This window comes from Apteryx mantelli, chromosome 5, assembly GCF_036417845.1.
Source record: "Apteryx mantelli isolate bAptMan1 chromosome 5, bAptMan1.hap1, whole genome shotgun sequence".
Classification (NCBI taxonomy): Eukaryota; Metazoa; Chordata; class Aves; order Apterygiformes; family Apterygidae; genus Apteryx; species Apteryx mantelli.
The window spans coordinates 58,645,602-58,657,115 of NC_089982.1; the positions used below are offsets into that span (position 1 = coordinate 58,645,602).

The 11,514-nt window shown below is 40.1% G+C and overlaps 1 protein-coding gene across 1 annotated transcript; it reads left to right on the forward strand.

Moving 5' to 3' along the window:
- Positions 1-3,616: 3,616 nt before the first annotated feature.
- On the forward strand, positions 3,617-9,953 carry COMMD8 (COMM domain containing 8). The gene is made up of 5 exons (XM_067298092.1): positions 3,617-3,692; positions 4,616-4,771; positions 5,791-5,943; positions 7,605-7,760; positions 9,478-9,953. The coding sequence occupies exons 1-5, from the start codon at positions 3,648-3,650 to the stop codon at positions 9,496-9,498; spliced, it is 531 nt and encodes a 176-aa protein (XP_067154193.1). The 5' UTR covers positions 3,617-3,647; the 3' UTR covers positions 9,499-9,953.
- Positions 9,954-11,514: the final 1,561 nt, after the last annotated feature.

Here is an 11,514-nt window from a genome sequence, read left to right on the forward strand (position 1 = left end):
TGTCTCTAAGGTGATGTTGAACAACAAAAGTGTCCCTCACAGCTACTGCTAGCTCTTAAGTGCAATCTGTTGAAAGGACTGAAGAACTGCTACAGAAAACAAGAGGATTTTGAAATTCCAGAGTGAGAACTGAAAACAACAACAATTAAGAAAGCCCCTCTTGTTACATCACTCTACTGGAAAAAGTTAGACAATATGGAGATAAGTATAGAGATAAGAATATGGGCTGTGTCCTTGAATAATACAGAGCCCTTGTACCCAGGAGATGGGTTGTATAAACATACGTTTGACAGAAGGAGGTATACCTACCTCCTTCCTGATAGGATGCAGTTTTGAAGAGGTATGTGTGACTAATGAATCCTCAAGAGCCAAAGCCTTTGGAAACCATACCATGAAAATTTTAATGAAGAATAAAAATTGGGATTTTGTCAAATAAAGGAGATTTAGGGAAAAAATGAAATGTTGGCATGAATAGCCAAGAAGACCAAGAAATGTTACAAGTAAAATTATTTAAGAAACTGATTTCTTATTCAGGAGAGAAAATTCTGATGTGACTATCATCTCAGGAGTGTAAGTCATCCCCAGAGTATATTTAAATAAGACTGAATGCTAAATATAATGAGCCTGCAGACATTTCAGCTGTTGAAAAAGATAACACTGTAGATGATAGACTGTAAAGAGGAAATAGCTAATAAAGAATGTTCTGTGCGTCAGTGTCCTGTTGTTTATTCAGCTTCACTTACTGTGAACTTGACTCGTTGGTCTGATTGTAAGAATTGAAGAAAGGTACATTATTTTCAGTCATCTTTGGCTGTAGCACCTCACTAGTATAACAGAGCATGTTTATATATAAGCTTCTACAAAAGCTTTCTAGACTCCTGGTTTAAGAATCCAAGTGGTTCACTGATTGCTATGCATGTTTTAAGCCACACTTTCAGGACCAATTTCAGCCGATCTAAGTGTGGACTGCCAGAAGGGGCAGTTTTGTCTTCTCCCTCAGTCCTAGACACAAGTTCCTGCTAATTCTCTTCTGTCAGAAGTGGTGCTCTGATCCAATCTGGCTGAAATCTAACCTAGGAAAAAAATAAATCAATACAAAAATAACTATGATTTTTCAGCCATGTCAGCCACAGGCACACTAATGCTGACACGAGGGAGGGGTAATGGAAGTAGAGCTGGAAACAGGTGAGGGGAACAGTGGGACCTTTTTCATAGCAACCTACATTTAGCTCAGCTTGACCTGAACTGCAACCTCATGCTTCCTCTGCATTTAAAAAGTCTTACTGGCACCTTTGTGTTGGTAAAATAGCTATCTATCTATTTCTGTTGACATGCCAGTTTAAGAGTTCCTTATGGGATACAGTTATACTGATGTTCAGGTGCTCCCCCCAACTGGACTTTTATGCTACTATAATATTAAGAGCCTTTGATTATTAAATTATTTCTCAGCTTTTTAATTATTGCCATTCCTCCAAAACAAGGACTACAAAAGGGTTCATTTTAAAATAGGTTAAATTACTGTATTTTAGCTTGTGGGTTATCTGTGAAAGCAAGCAAAACCCTCTGAGTCAGCATCGATGTGCATAATACAAGAAGTTACTTCCACAGTTCTCTCTCCTAAAGCTACTCTTCTTATCGTTATGGGATCTCGTCTACCTACTTTCCTTTCTACAGCAGTTTCTCTGTCTCTGATTTTATGTTTTTTTGATGACTTATATGCAGTGGGGTGGGTTATTGCTGCTGTGGTACAGAAGCATGAAAACTTTGATCCAAATAATAGAAGTACAAACAAACTCTGAACTGCCAAAGGCCAGTTTTGTGTGCTGCACTACTTTGTAATTGTAGGTGGGCTCAGAAATACGGCATTAGCTAACCCAGTTCTGATTTTTCTTGCCAAGTTCTACTTTGCTCCTTATATTTCAGTTGACTGAATCTAAAATTTTACTCTAAAGCTATACATTTATGAAAAGTGAGACTCTTTATTCTTCAGACCTGAAAGAAATAAGCTGCTGTAAAAGGTCTTTACTGAGAATTTGTCAGACAGAATGCATCTGTGTCCTCTTTTGCCGTGTTCCTCCCTTTCATGTGCTACGTCTTTGCTCCATCACATTTGTCACTTGTCTGATCCCTTTCAGCCTAATGGGGCATTTGCAACCACTCTCCTTATTCACTCTATCTTCCTTCTCTAAGTCTGGATTTCTTTCTTATTTTTCTTGTCTTGTCTCTGGGTCTGTTTTATTTAGGGCGGAAGCTCCCCCTGCTGTTCCATTTTGCAGCAGTACAGTCATAACAGAAACGATAGGTTTCCTAATAAAACAAGCTGCAAATTCCAGGGAAATGAAGGAAATTATTATTGAAAATGATTTAAAATACAATTTACTTTTCTTTGCAATTTCAGCTTTTCCGGAGTTTTAACAGCAGCATCAATACATTTTTCAGAGTAAATTTAGGTACATTTTTTCCAGAAGCCTTTATTAAAAATCTAACCTATTAGCAGTAGCAAGCCCAGACAAAAACTGGGTGCATCTGAAAGTTTGCAGAACCTATTAACACTGTCAGCAAAACATGAAATTGGTTCTTCCTCATCTGTTTCTTCTCCAAAACTCCCCCCCACAACACTGTTCCTACAGGGTCAGTGTTTGCAGAAGACATGCTGCAAATGGACTTAACCAGCCTGGGGTTTTCCACCGACCTGATATCCACCAGTGCAGATTCGTACCTGCTTTCATGTTCTTAGGGCCCAGCATTATGCTTACATATGCAGGATTTTACACCTGTGAATTGGCCTAGTGATTTCCGTGAAACAAGGCCTGCCTGCAGGCATGCCAGTTTCTGTGCGCTTCGGGGTTTTGCTGGGACTTCAATGCACACCATTTCTCTTGCGCTCTGCTGAGGGGGTTGTTGCTTCTTCATGCTGACATTCAGATCAACTTCAGGAATGGAAAGGGCATTGCTAAAGTTAAAAACTGTTCCATATAGCTCCTCTGGGGAAGGTTTTGCTTTGTGGAAGCGGAGACAAGACATGAGCTGCTCCTGGCAAACCTTGTGCCAGCAGCACGCACTTCCGTCATTAGCATTTCTCCTAACTTCTCCAATCGCATTTACTATCAGAAAAGATGTGGAACCTCTTGTCGCCTGCCATGAGCCTTGAAAACACACTCCCCTGCAATCAAAGGAGAAGTCAGGGCGCTCAGGGTTAACAAGCAGAGCCGCAAAACCAGGTGGAACATGAGAACAACTCCGGTGTCATTGAACACGGAGGTCTGTGAGCCGCGGGCGGTCCCGGCTGTGCCTGCAGCGCGGCCGCAGGCGGCGCGGCCGGCGGCGGGCTGGGAGCCGCACTGGCCCCCTCCCCGGCCTGGCCCGCTCCCCTCCGCCAGGCACAGGCGGTGGCAGGCGCCCAGCGGCCGCCCCGCGCCGCCCCAGGCCTCGCCGCCCCTTCAGGTCGGGCTCAGCCGGGGCGCAGCGGCTGCTGACCAGGCGCTTTCCCACACACAGGGGAGCGGCCCCCCCCTGCCGCCGGGGCCGGGACTCGAACCTGCGAGCTCGGGCTCTTTGCCCGTGCGCATGCGCGCCGCCACGGGACGGGCGGGAGAGGAGAGGAGCGGGGAGGTCACGTGTGCGGCGGGGAGGGCAGCGGCCGGGATATGCTGCGGCTGCTGGAGAAGCTGCCGCCGGGCCAGGCCCTGGAGGTGGGGCCGCTACGCAAACGCGGGGCGGGGGGGGGTCCGGTAGCCCCCCTCCGGGGCGGGGGGCAGCGCTGGCACCGGGGAGGCAGCGGGGCTGAAGCGAGCGGCGTGCCCTCTTCCTCGGGCCCTGTGTAGGTTGGCGCCTGCGCGATCCTCCCCCTCTGCTGCCTGTGGGCCTTTCCCGAGCGAAACCAAAACCGCGGGCTCAGGGTGCGCTCAGAGCGCGCCTGGCTCATGGTCTGGGTGCTTGGTTTGCTCTTTTTCCCTGGCTTAGGTTAGTGGAAGCGCTCGCGAGCTCTCTGCAGCGCGGCGCTTCGGTCAGAGCTCAGCGCTTTGCCGAGGGAAAGCGGTTGCTTGCGCGGAGCTGCCGGGTGCGGTCGGAGAGGCGCTGATTACTGGGGCTTTGCAGCCCGTGAGACGGTCAGCCCCCTCTGGTGCTCAGAGGAGAGTTATTACAGCGGGACGAGAGATCGGACACGCAGAAGACTCTTGGTGCTGCAGACCCAGAGGAAGGCCGGAGCTGGCCCGCAGGCGCGCAGACCCGGAGCTCAGCCGTGCGGCTTGCGCTCTTCACCCTCGAAGTCCAGCTGCCTCTGAGAGTATTGAGTTGCTTTGTGCTGTGGCAGCGTGCTGCTGGAAAGCACGTTATATAGCGCACAGAAACAAAAATAAGCCCAAGCTGAATCTGAATCACATTGTGATTTCTGTGGCCAAAGTGTGGGAATTGATTTGGAGGAAGGCTGGTATTTAGGGACTGCCTCTTTACCTTATGAATTTTCCGAGTTATGTTTTGGCTGCCCTCTGAGAGAGCACTGAGACAGTACTCAGCAGAGTGATAACTGAATTGCCTGTTGAATCCCACATGTGGTATAGGTTAACTACAGTATCAATATGGTTTTCATTAGGTTTCACTTTGTTTCTTTCAGTTCCTTCATAAAATAGTTGATGGCATATGTGGCCGTGCATATCCTCGCTACCAGGATTATGGTGGTATCTGGAACTTGATGGAGTGGATGGAGGTTTTAGAAGAAACAATGACATATTTGAAAACCACAGTTGGCAAAAACATATCTGATGAAGAGGTAATGGCTCATCACTGGTTGGATTTGATTTTGAGAGATCAGACTGGAGTGATTAGCCTGGTGGTTTATTCAGTCCTAAGGTTTTTTTTTTTTGGTAATGTAGAATTTGAATAGTAACAGGCTAAATCTGAATAGCCTCAGGTAAAAAGCAAGCAGCATTTAGAGATGTAATGCTTTTTTTTTGAAATGTAATGCTCCCTTTCAAAGAGAAGGTGAAATTGGACACTTCTTAAAATGTACTGAATAGTACTGATTTGTTAAAATACCGTTTCAATTATTTAAATTGATATCTTATGTACCACAGAATTAAATCTGTGTCATTAGCAATGAAAACAATTTATGCTCATTTGGTTTAGTCTGTTTATTGCCACAGTATTGAAGTGTCTTAAAATAGTGGCTGTATGTAAGTGCTTAAACATCTAGTCTAAATAGGCCATGAAGGACAGGGACCATAATTCAGGGCATTTCAGTATGTCTAAATTTTGCAGAAACTTGTTCCATTATCAGGAATCTTAATTCTCATCTTCTGCCTGTTGCTAGTATTTTGACTACTTGCTAGTAGCCAGGTCACAGAAGGAGGCATAGAATAAGGGCTTTGTTAGTATGTCTGTTTAAGCTAAAATAATATGATTTGTCTCCACTCTGATCTTCAGAAACTCTCGGAACTAAGCCTGTGCTGTTTGTGTGTGTGTGGTTTTTGTTTTCATTTTAGCATGGCATCTAGGAAGGCCAAGAAAGCCTCCATTCTCTTGTCTCTTTTCATTTAAATTACCTTGTGCATCAGCTGTGCACTACTGCCCATCAAGATAATATATATATATATTTTTAACGTTGCCATGGTAGATACCAACTTTAACTGTTGGCCACTGAGAACAGTGCAAGTAAGATGAGGTTATGAAGTCCAGTGTTAACAGCTATCCAGGCTTGGATACCTATGGAGCTATTAATGCGTGGTGTATCTTATTTCTGTGGTTCATAATTAAAGCAGTCTTAATTTTAATCTATTTTGATATTTACAGGCTGCTGAACAGATGAATGCATTAAATTCAAACTATCAAGAAGCAATCACAAAATGTCTAAAAGGCAGAAAGGAAGAAATCAGGAATGCATTAGTAGAAAGAGTAAATGCAATCTCTTCTGCCCAGCTGCAGGATTTTGACTGGCAGTTAAAGGTGAGACTATTTCTTTAGTGTTATTTGAATATACCTAAGGAAGAAGTGTTCCACAATGTGGTAGTAAGTATCGATACAGTCTCTTTAGTAGGCCAGCTCACTGTGATGCATGGCTCAATTTTTATAGGTACCAGAAACCCACATTCATGATAACAGGCCAAAGACCTTCCAGAAATCTATATAAGTCTTGGGGGGAGAAAAAAAAAAAAAGAAAAAAAAATTTTTTTTTCTTACTACAGTATACAAAATTATCTCTCTCCTAAAAGGAGAATGAAAGTTACTCAGGAACACCTGAAAATTTCATTTGCTGTCATGATTTTGAGGCCTGAATAGACAGTATTTTTACTCTATGGAAAAAGAATATATTTACTTTAAATAAACAGTATTACACTAATTCAGAGTGTGGTTCCCTGACTCTTCAAATTTTTAGATTCCTGCATTAAATCATTTACTGATCAGTTTGAAATCGTTTATCTTTGGATTTATTTACTAATAAGTGTGCTGCCTAAAGTTGGATGGTGCTTTGGGGTTACAAAGACATTGCTGCTTTTAAATTAAGCTCTGAGCAATCTTAGACTTAGAATGTAGACTTTGTAAGTAATGGTATTTGTCCATGGAAGCTGTTAAATAGTAAATAGTTTTCTGTCTCAACAAGAATAATTTGTGCAGCAAACAGCTTTGGAAATCAAAGAGCAATGCCTAAATAGACAAGGTTTTGCAAGAGCTGATGCCATGGCAACATACTGTGCTTCAGATGAGCTGTTACTAAGCCTTGATCTCTCTTGCTATCTGTGTTTACTGCTGACAAGAATCTAAACCAGACTTGTGAGAACTCGTGTTACTTATGGTTTCTCTTAACTTTTTCGTGTGAAGGATTTTTTGGCTTTCTTCCTATTTCGTGATACAAACTTATAGTAGATATCTAAACTGTTGCCTGCATTTTGTTTAAACCACTCTTCTTTTTTGCCTGAGCTGGTTTTAGTGTTCTTTTTCACTTACTCTAATTGAATCCTACCAAGGAGATTCTCTCTCCCTTGCTGTACCGCGTTCTGCTCTCTAAATAAGATAGCTGGGTACAGAAACTGACCTGCAGTGTCGTCAACTAATACGCTAATACATTTTAAAGTCTAACTTATGTTAGGGTAGACATAATAGTAAACCAAAAAACCCACACAATTGTTGTATAATCCTCATCGGTATTTGTTGAATAGGGTATCTGGCAAATAGTATTTGATCAGCTGGAGAGCTGAAAACTGCACAGAACTGTCCTCTTTTTCCCTACCTCCCCCTCCTAAAACCCTTCTCACTTGTTGATTACCAGAACTCTTTGAGTAAGGTGACTTCAAAATTTACTTTAAAGGGCATCATTCATAAAGCATCATAAAGAGCTTCATTCCTTATGATTTAGAACACAAAAATTTAGAAGCCCTGTAACGTTAACAAGTTCTTTTGACAAATGTTTTGCTATGAAAATGGTTGTTGGTATATTGCCGGTTTAAAAAAAAACAGCTACAGAGATGGCTGTGAGAAGTTAGTTTCTTCATGTTGATGTTTGTTCTGGTAGTACTCTTTCTATAGAAAGTGCAGATGTGATATTAAGAAAGACTAAAAACTTTATGGCTTCACCTTCACTTTTTTGTTTGTTTCATCAACTTACACAGCTTGCTCTCTCCAGTGATAAAATCTCCATGCTGCAAATGCCACTTCTCAATCTTGATTTGGATGTGAGAGAAAATGGTGAAATTAAACCAATCTCTATAGAAATGAATAAGGAAGAGTTACAGAACCTAATAAATGCATTAGAAGCTGCTAATAAGGTAGATTTTACCATTACTATCCTTTCTTACTGAGTTCTCATTTACGGAGTTTATTTTAACTGAAATTGTTTGTTACCAATATCCTGCTGAAAACCTGAAGTAAATCATTCATTAGCAAAATATCCTTTGACTCTAGAGTTACAGAAAGTCTTATGTAAAGCAGCTTACATAAATTAGTTTTTCTTTGACAGATTTCAGGTGTTTTTAGCACAGTGCAGTTGAGAAATTTTTTTAGAAATGTAATTAGAGTCCTGATAAGCACAGTACTCTGTTCAGAGCATCATTAAAAGGTCTTGCAAGAGTAAGAGGAGAAGGAAATGAAATGACAAAGTGACAGATGAGAGTGGGATTTTGAAAGATTGGAGAACTCTGCTATTCCCCCAGCTTCACAAAACATCAGTGGTTGGGAATGCATACCACAGAGTTGCTTGACTGAAATTAAATACTTTAATTTCCATGGCACAGTAAATCAGGAAGAAAATTACAAAGATGCCAATATGTCTATAACGCAAGAAGAAAGTTTCAAGTGTGACTTATTTGGGATGTCTCAAATTTTCTAATAGAAAAGACTGAGGAGGATTTAAAAAAAAATGTTGGGGGAAGAAGTGTCATCTGACTTGCACCATAGTGATAACCATGTGTCCTGGAAACCATCCTTGTTCAGTTACATCTCAGTATTCATTCTGGCTCTGTTTAAAAAAAAAAAGGGAGGGGGGAGCAGGACTTTTTTTTTTAATCTGAAAATATACTTCAAATATTTATCAATATTTATATTTATTTTTATTTATTTAAATATTTTATATTTATTTATCTGGGAGACAATTCTCTGGCATCCTATAGGATGGATGTGAAAGTGGTGCACTGACATGTTTAGAGCTTGACAGTGTCTAGTTGCTTCTTAATGCTTAGTGTATAGAGATTTTCTTTAGATGTTTTATGTAATGTTATAGTGCTATAGCTGGAATTTATAGATCAAAGTTTCTAAAATAATCTTTGGTATATGACAACTGAAAATAATTGATTTGTAGTTCTTGGGATGAAGTACTAAGATATAATAGTGCTATTAATCTTGGTGTCTTATGTAGTTCAAAATATTAAGCCCACCTGTTGCTTCAGTGAGGCTGGTGTGAGACCTCTGGGGAGCTACACAGTTTCCAGTGAGATAAATGCGTTAGTGGAGGCACAGGTGCAGCTTTCTTGAAATGACTGTGCTTCTCAACGGCTTTCTTTTCCCTGAACTTTTTTCCCCAAACCAAATGAAAAGAGCAACTTGTCTTGAATTCTACACTATGCAAACAAGGATTTTTTCCAGCCCAGACTTCAGTGGTTTCCACGTGCATTGCATTCTGCTTGAAGGTCTGCTATAGGAGGTTGTCATTCCATACTTGCACTTCTACGGGAAGGCAGTGAGGAATTTACTGTATAAATGGAGCCCTCTGTTCTGCTTTATGTGAAGCGAATCCAGTGGACCTGGAATTACCATTCTGTTTTTTCAATCACAAGGAACTGAAGAATGGTTTGTGTGCCGTAAGCACAAAAGAAAATTGTTAGAAGTAGTAGTAGCTGTGAGGTGCATTTTCCAGAGGAAAGATGTGTTTATACAGTCCCATGTTGTAGTGTTACTGTAACAGAAAGCATAAAGCTGTATTTCCAAGACTATTTTAGCTTTTTATCTCATCCAACTTTGATCTCATTCCTTCTCTTCTTCTTTTTGAAGGTTGTCTTGCAACTGAAGTGATGGTATTCAGACAATTGACAGCATCTGCTGGTGCTGGCTCCACAAGTGACTTGGAAAAATAATAGAAACATTCTCTACAAAGCCAAAAGCTATTGATGCAGTAAAACACTGAACTGAGCAGGCAGTAATGACTTGTGACCAAATAAACTATTACTCTTTTGAAAATAGAAACATCTTAGATCTGCTAGACCAAAATTATCCAAATCCAATGTACAGTTTCTTTCAGTACTAAAAATATATATAACTATGAACAATGTAAGTATCATTATGACATACGCTTGCATATTTGCTTTTGTTAAATTTCGGGGGTGATTGCACATCTTCCTGGGAAGACTAACACACCTTCCTTACGTAACACATTATCCTTACCAAAGGTGCAATGATAATGAAGAACATGGCAGCAGAGCTGTAGCATTAATGTATTTATACTTGTAAATAATAAACAATTGATTTTTTTTGTGTGTGAGTAACTGCAATAAATTGTTTCCTAATTTAATAATCACTAACCTCTGAACTTTGTTAAATGTTAAAATTGCTTCTAAAAACAAAAGCAGTATAAAAGCTGAGTAAGGACTTGGGGTTAACTCAGAATCTTTTTCAGTTTGGGTTCATCATTTTAGCTGGTTGCTTTTCACTTAAGTATATTGATGGTTTCCAAAGGAGTTGCTGTGCTGGAGAGGAGCTGACGTATGTGGGTTGTTGAAGGGACATTCCCAGTCTGTGCAGTAAGACAGATAACTGGTAAATCTGCATCTAAATCTTACTGAAACCAGATTGGGATTTTCTTGTAGTATGTAACAAAAATTAGAAGCTATACAGTAGAGACACTTACACCAGGAATTTAATGGTTTCTACTGTTTGATATACCATTTTTCTATATGTAAGGAGCAAATTATCGGTAGTGCTTATATAAATGATAATGTGCACTGCCACACATGCCCGTATACATAAATATGTATAAAAAAGGCAAAGTAATGATCGCTTACCTTCTCGTCGCAAACTTTGGTGTCTTGGAATTCCATTTTATTTTGCTGTGCCATATGTTTTAATATGGGCAAAGTGTAAAGTCATACATCTGTACAAAAAATTTGGACTTCACAGGATTGCATGGAGAGGAGAAGGAGGACAAGAAGATGCCTTGTAGAAAAGCCTATGCAAAAAGGATTTTAGTAGGTTTTGTGGATAGTGAGCTAAATACATGTTTCTAATCTTAAAACTGGCACAGAGGCTCTGCAGGTCAGAACACTTTTTTTAAAAAAAATTGTGTGCATATGTGTATATATACGTGTGTGTGTATATATATTTATATATATAAAATGTAGTCTGCTTCCTTTCAGTTTGATACCAGCACATTTAGTCACATGCATTTAGTTCAGTGTCAGCAATTCAAGAAAAATCATAAAAGGAGAAGGGGTTAAGAGTCATGAGAATTATTAAAAAGTTGGAAAAAGTTTACAGTGAAATAAACTCAATCTCTTTAAAAGATGTGACTTCATCATAGTCCTGAGTATTCATAAGCTGCAGAAATTTGATAATGAACTAATCAGTTTATCAGATTACAGATCTTGGATCAGTGGTCTCAAATTCAAGCTAAAGTATTCAGGCTGGAAATAATGTTTGTTTAGCTTTAAAAAATCTGGAAGAAGTTGCTGCAGGTTGTCCTGTAGTCTGCTTAGGAGTACTCTGTTTTTTAATTGTGAGTTTAATGAATAAATTGGTCAGGCTTGTTTGTTTTATTAGGCAGGTATATTTGTCTTGCCTCCACTTTTCCCTTCCCTGTAAATCTAGTTGCTTTATAGAAGAATGAATATATACTGCTTTGATAGGGCCCTGTATGTTTAAATGTTTCATGGATTGAACGATGAATATTAAAAATAACTCTGCTTTAGCTGTCATTATGCTGAGAATATGTTGCTAGAAGGCTTCTGTAGAGAAAAGAGGCATAACTCTTTGGTAACTGATTTTATTGTTGATAAATTGTTTTTTATCATTGAGGGCAAAAGGGCTGAAAACTAT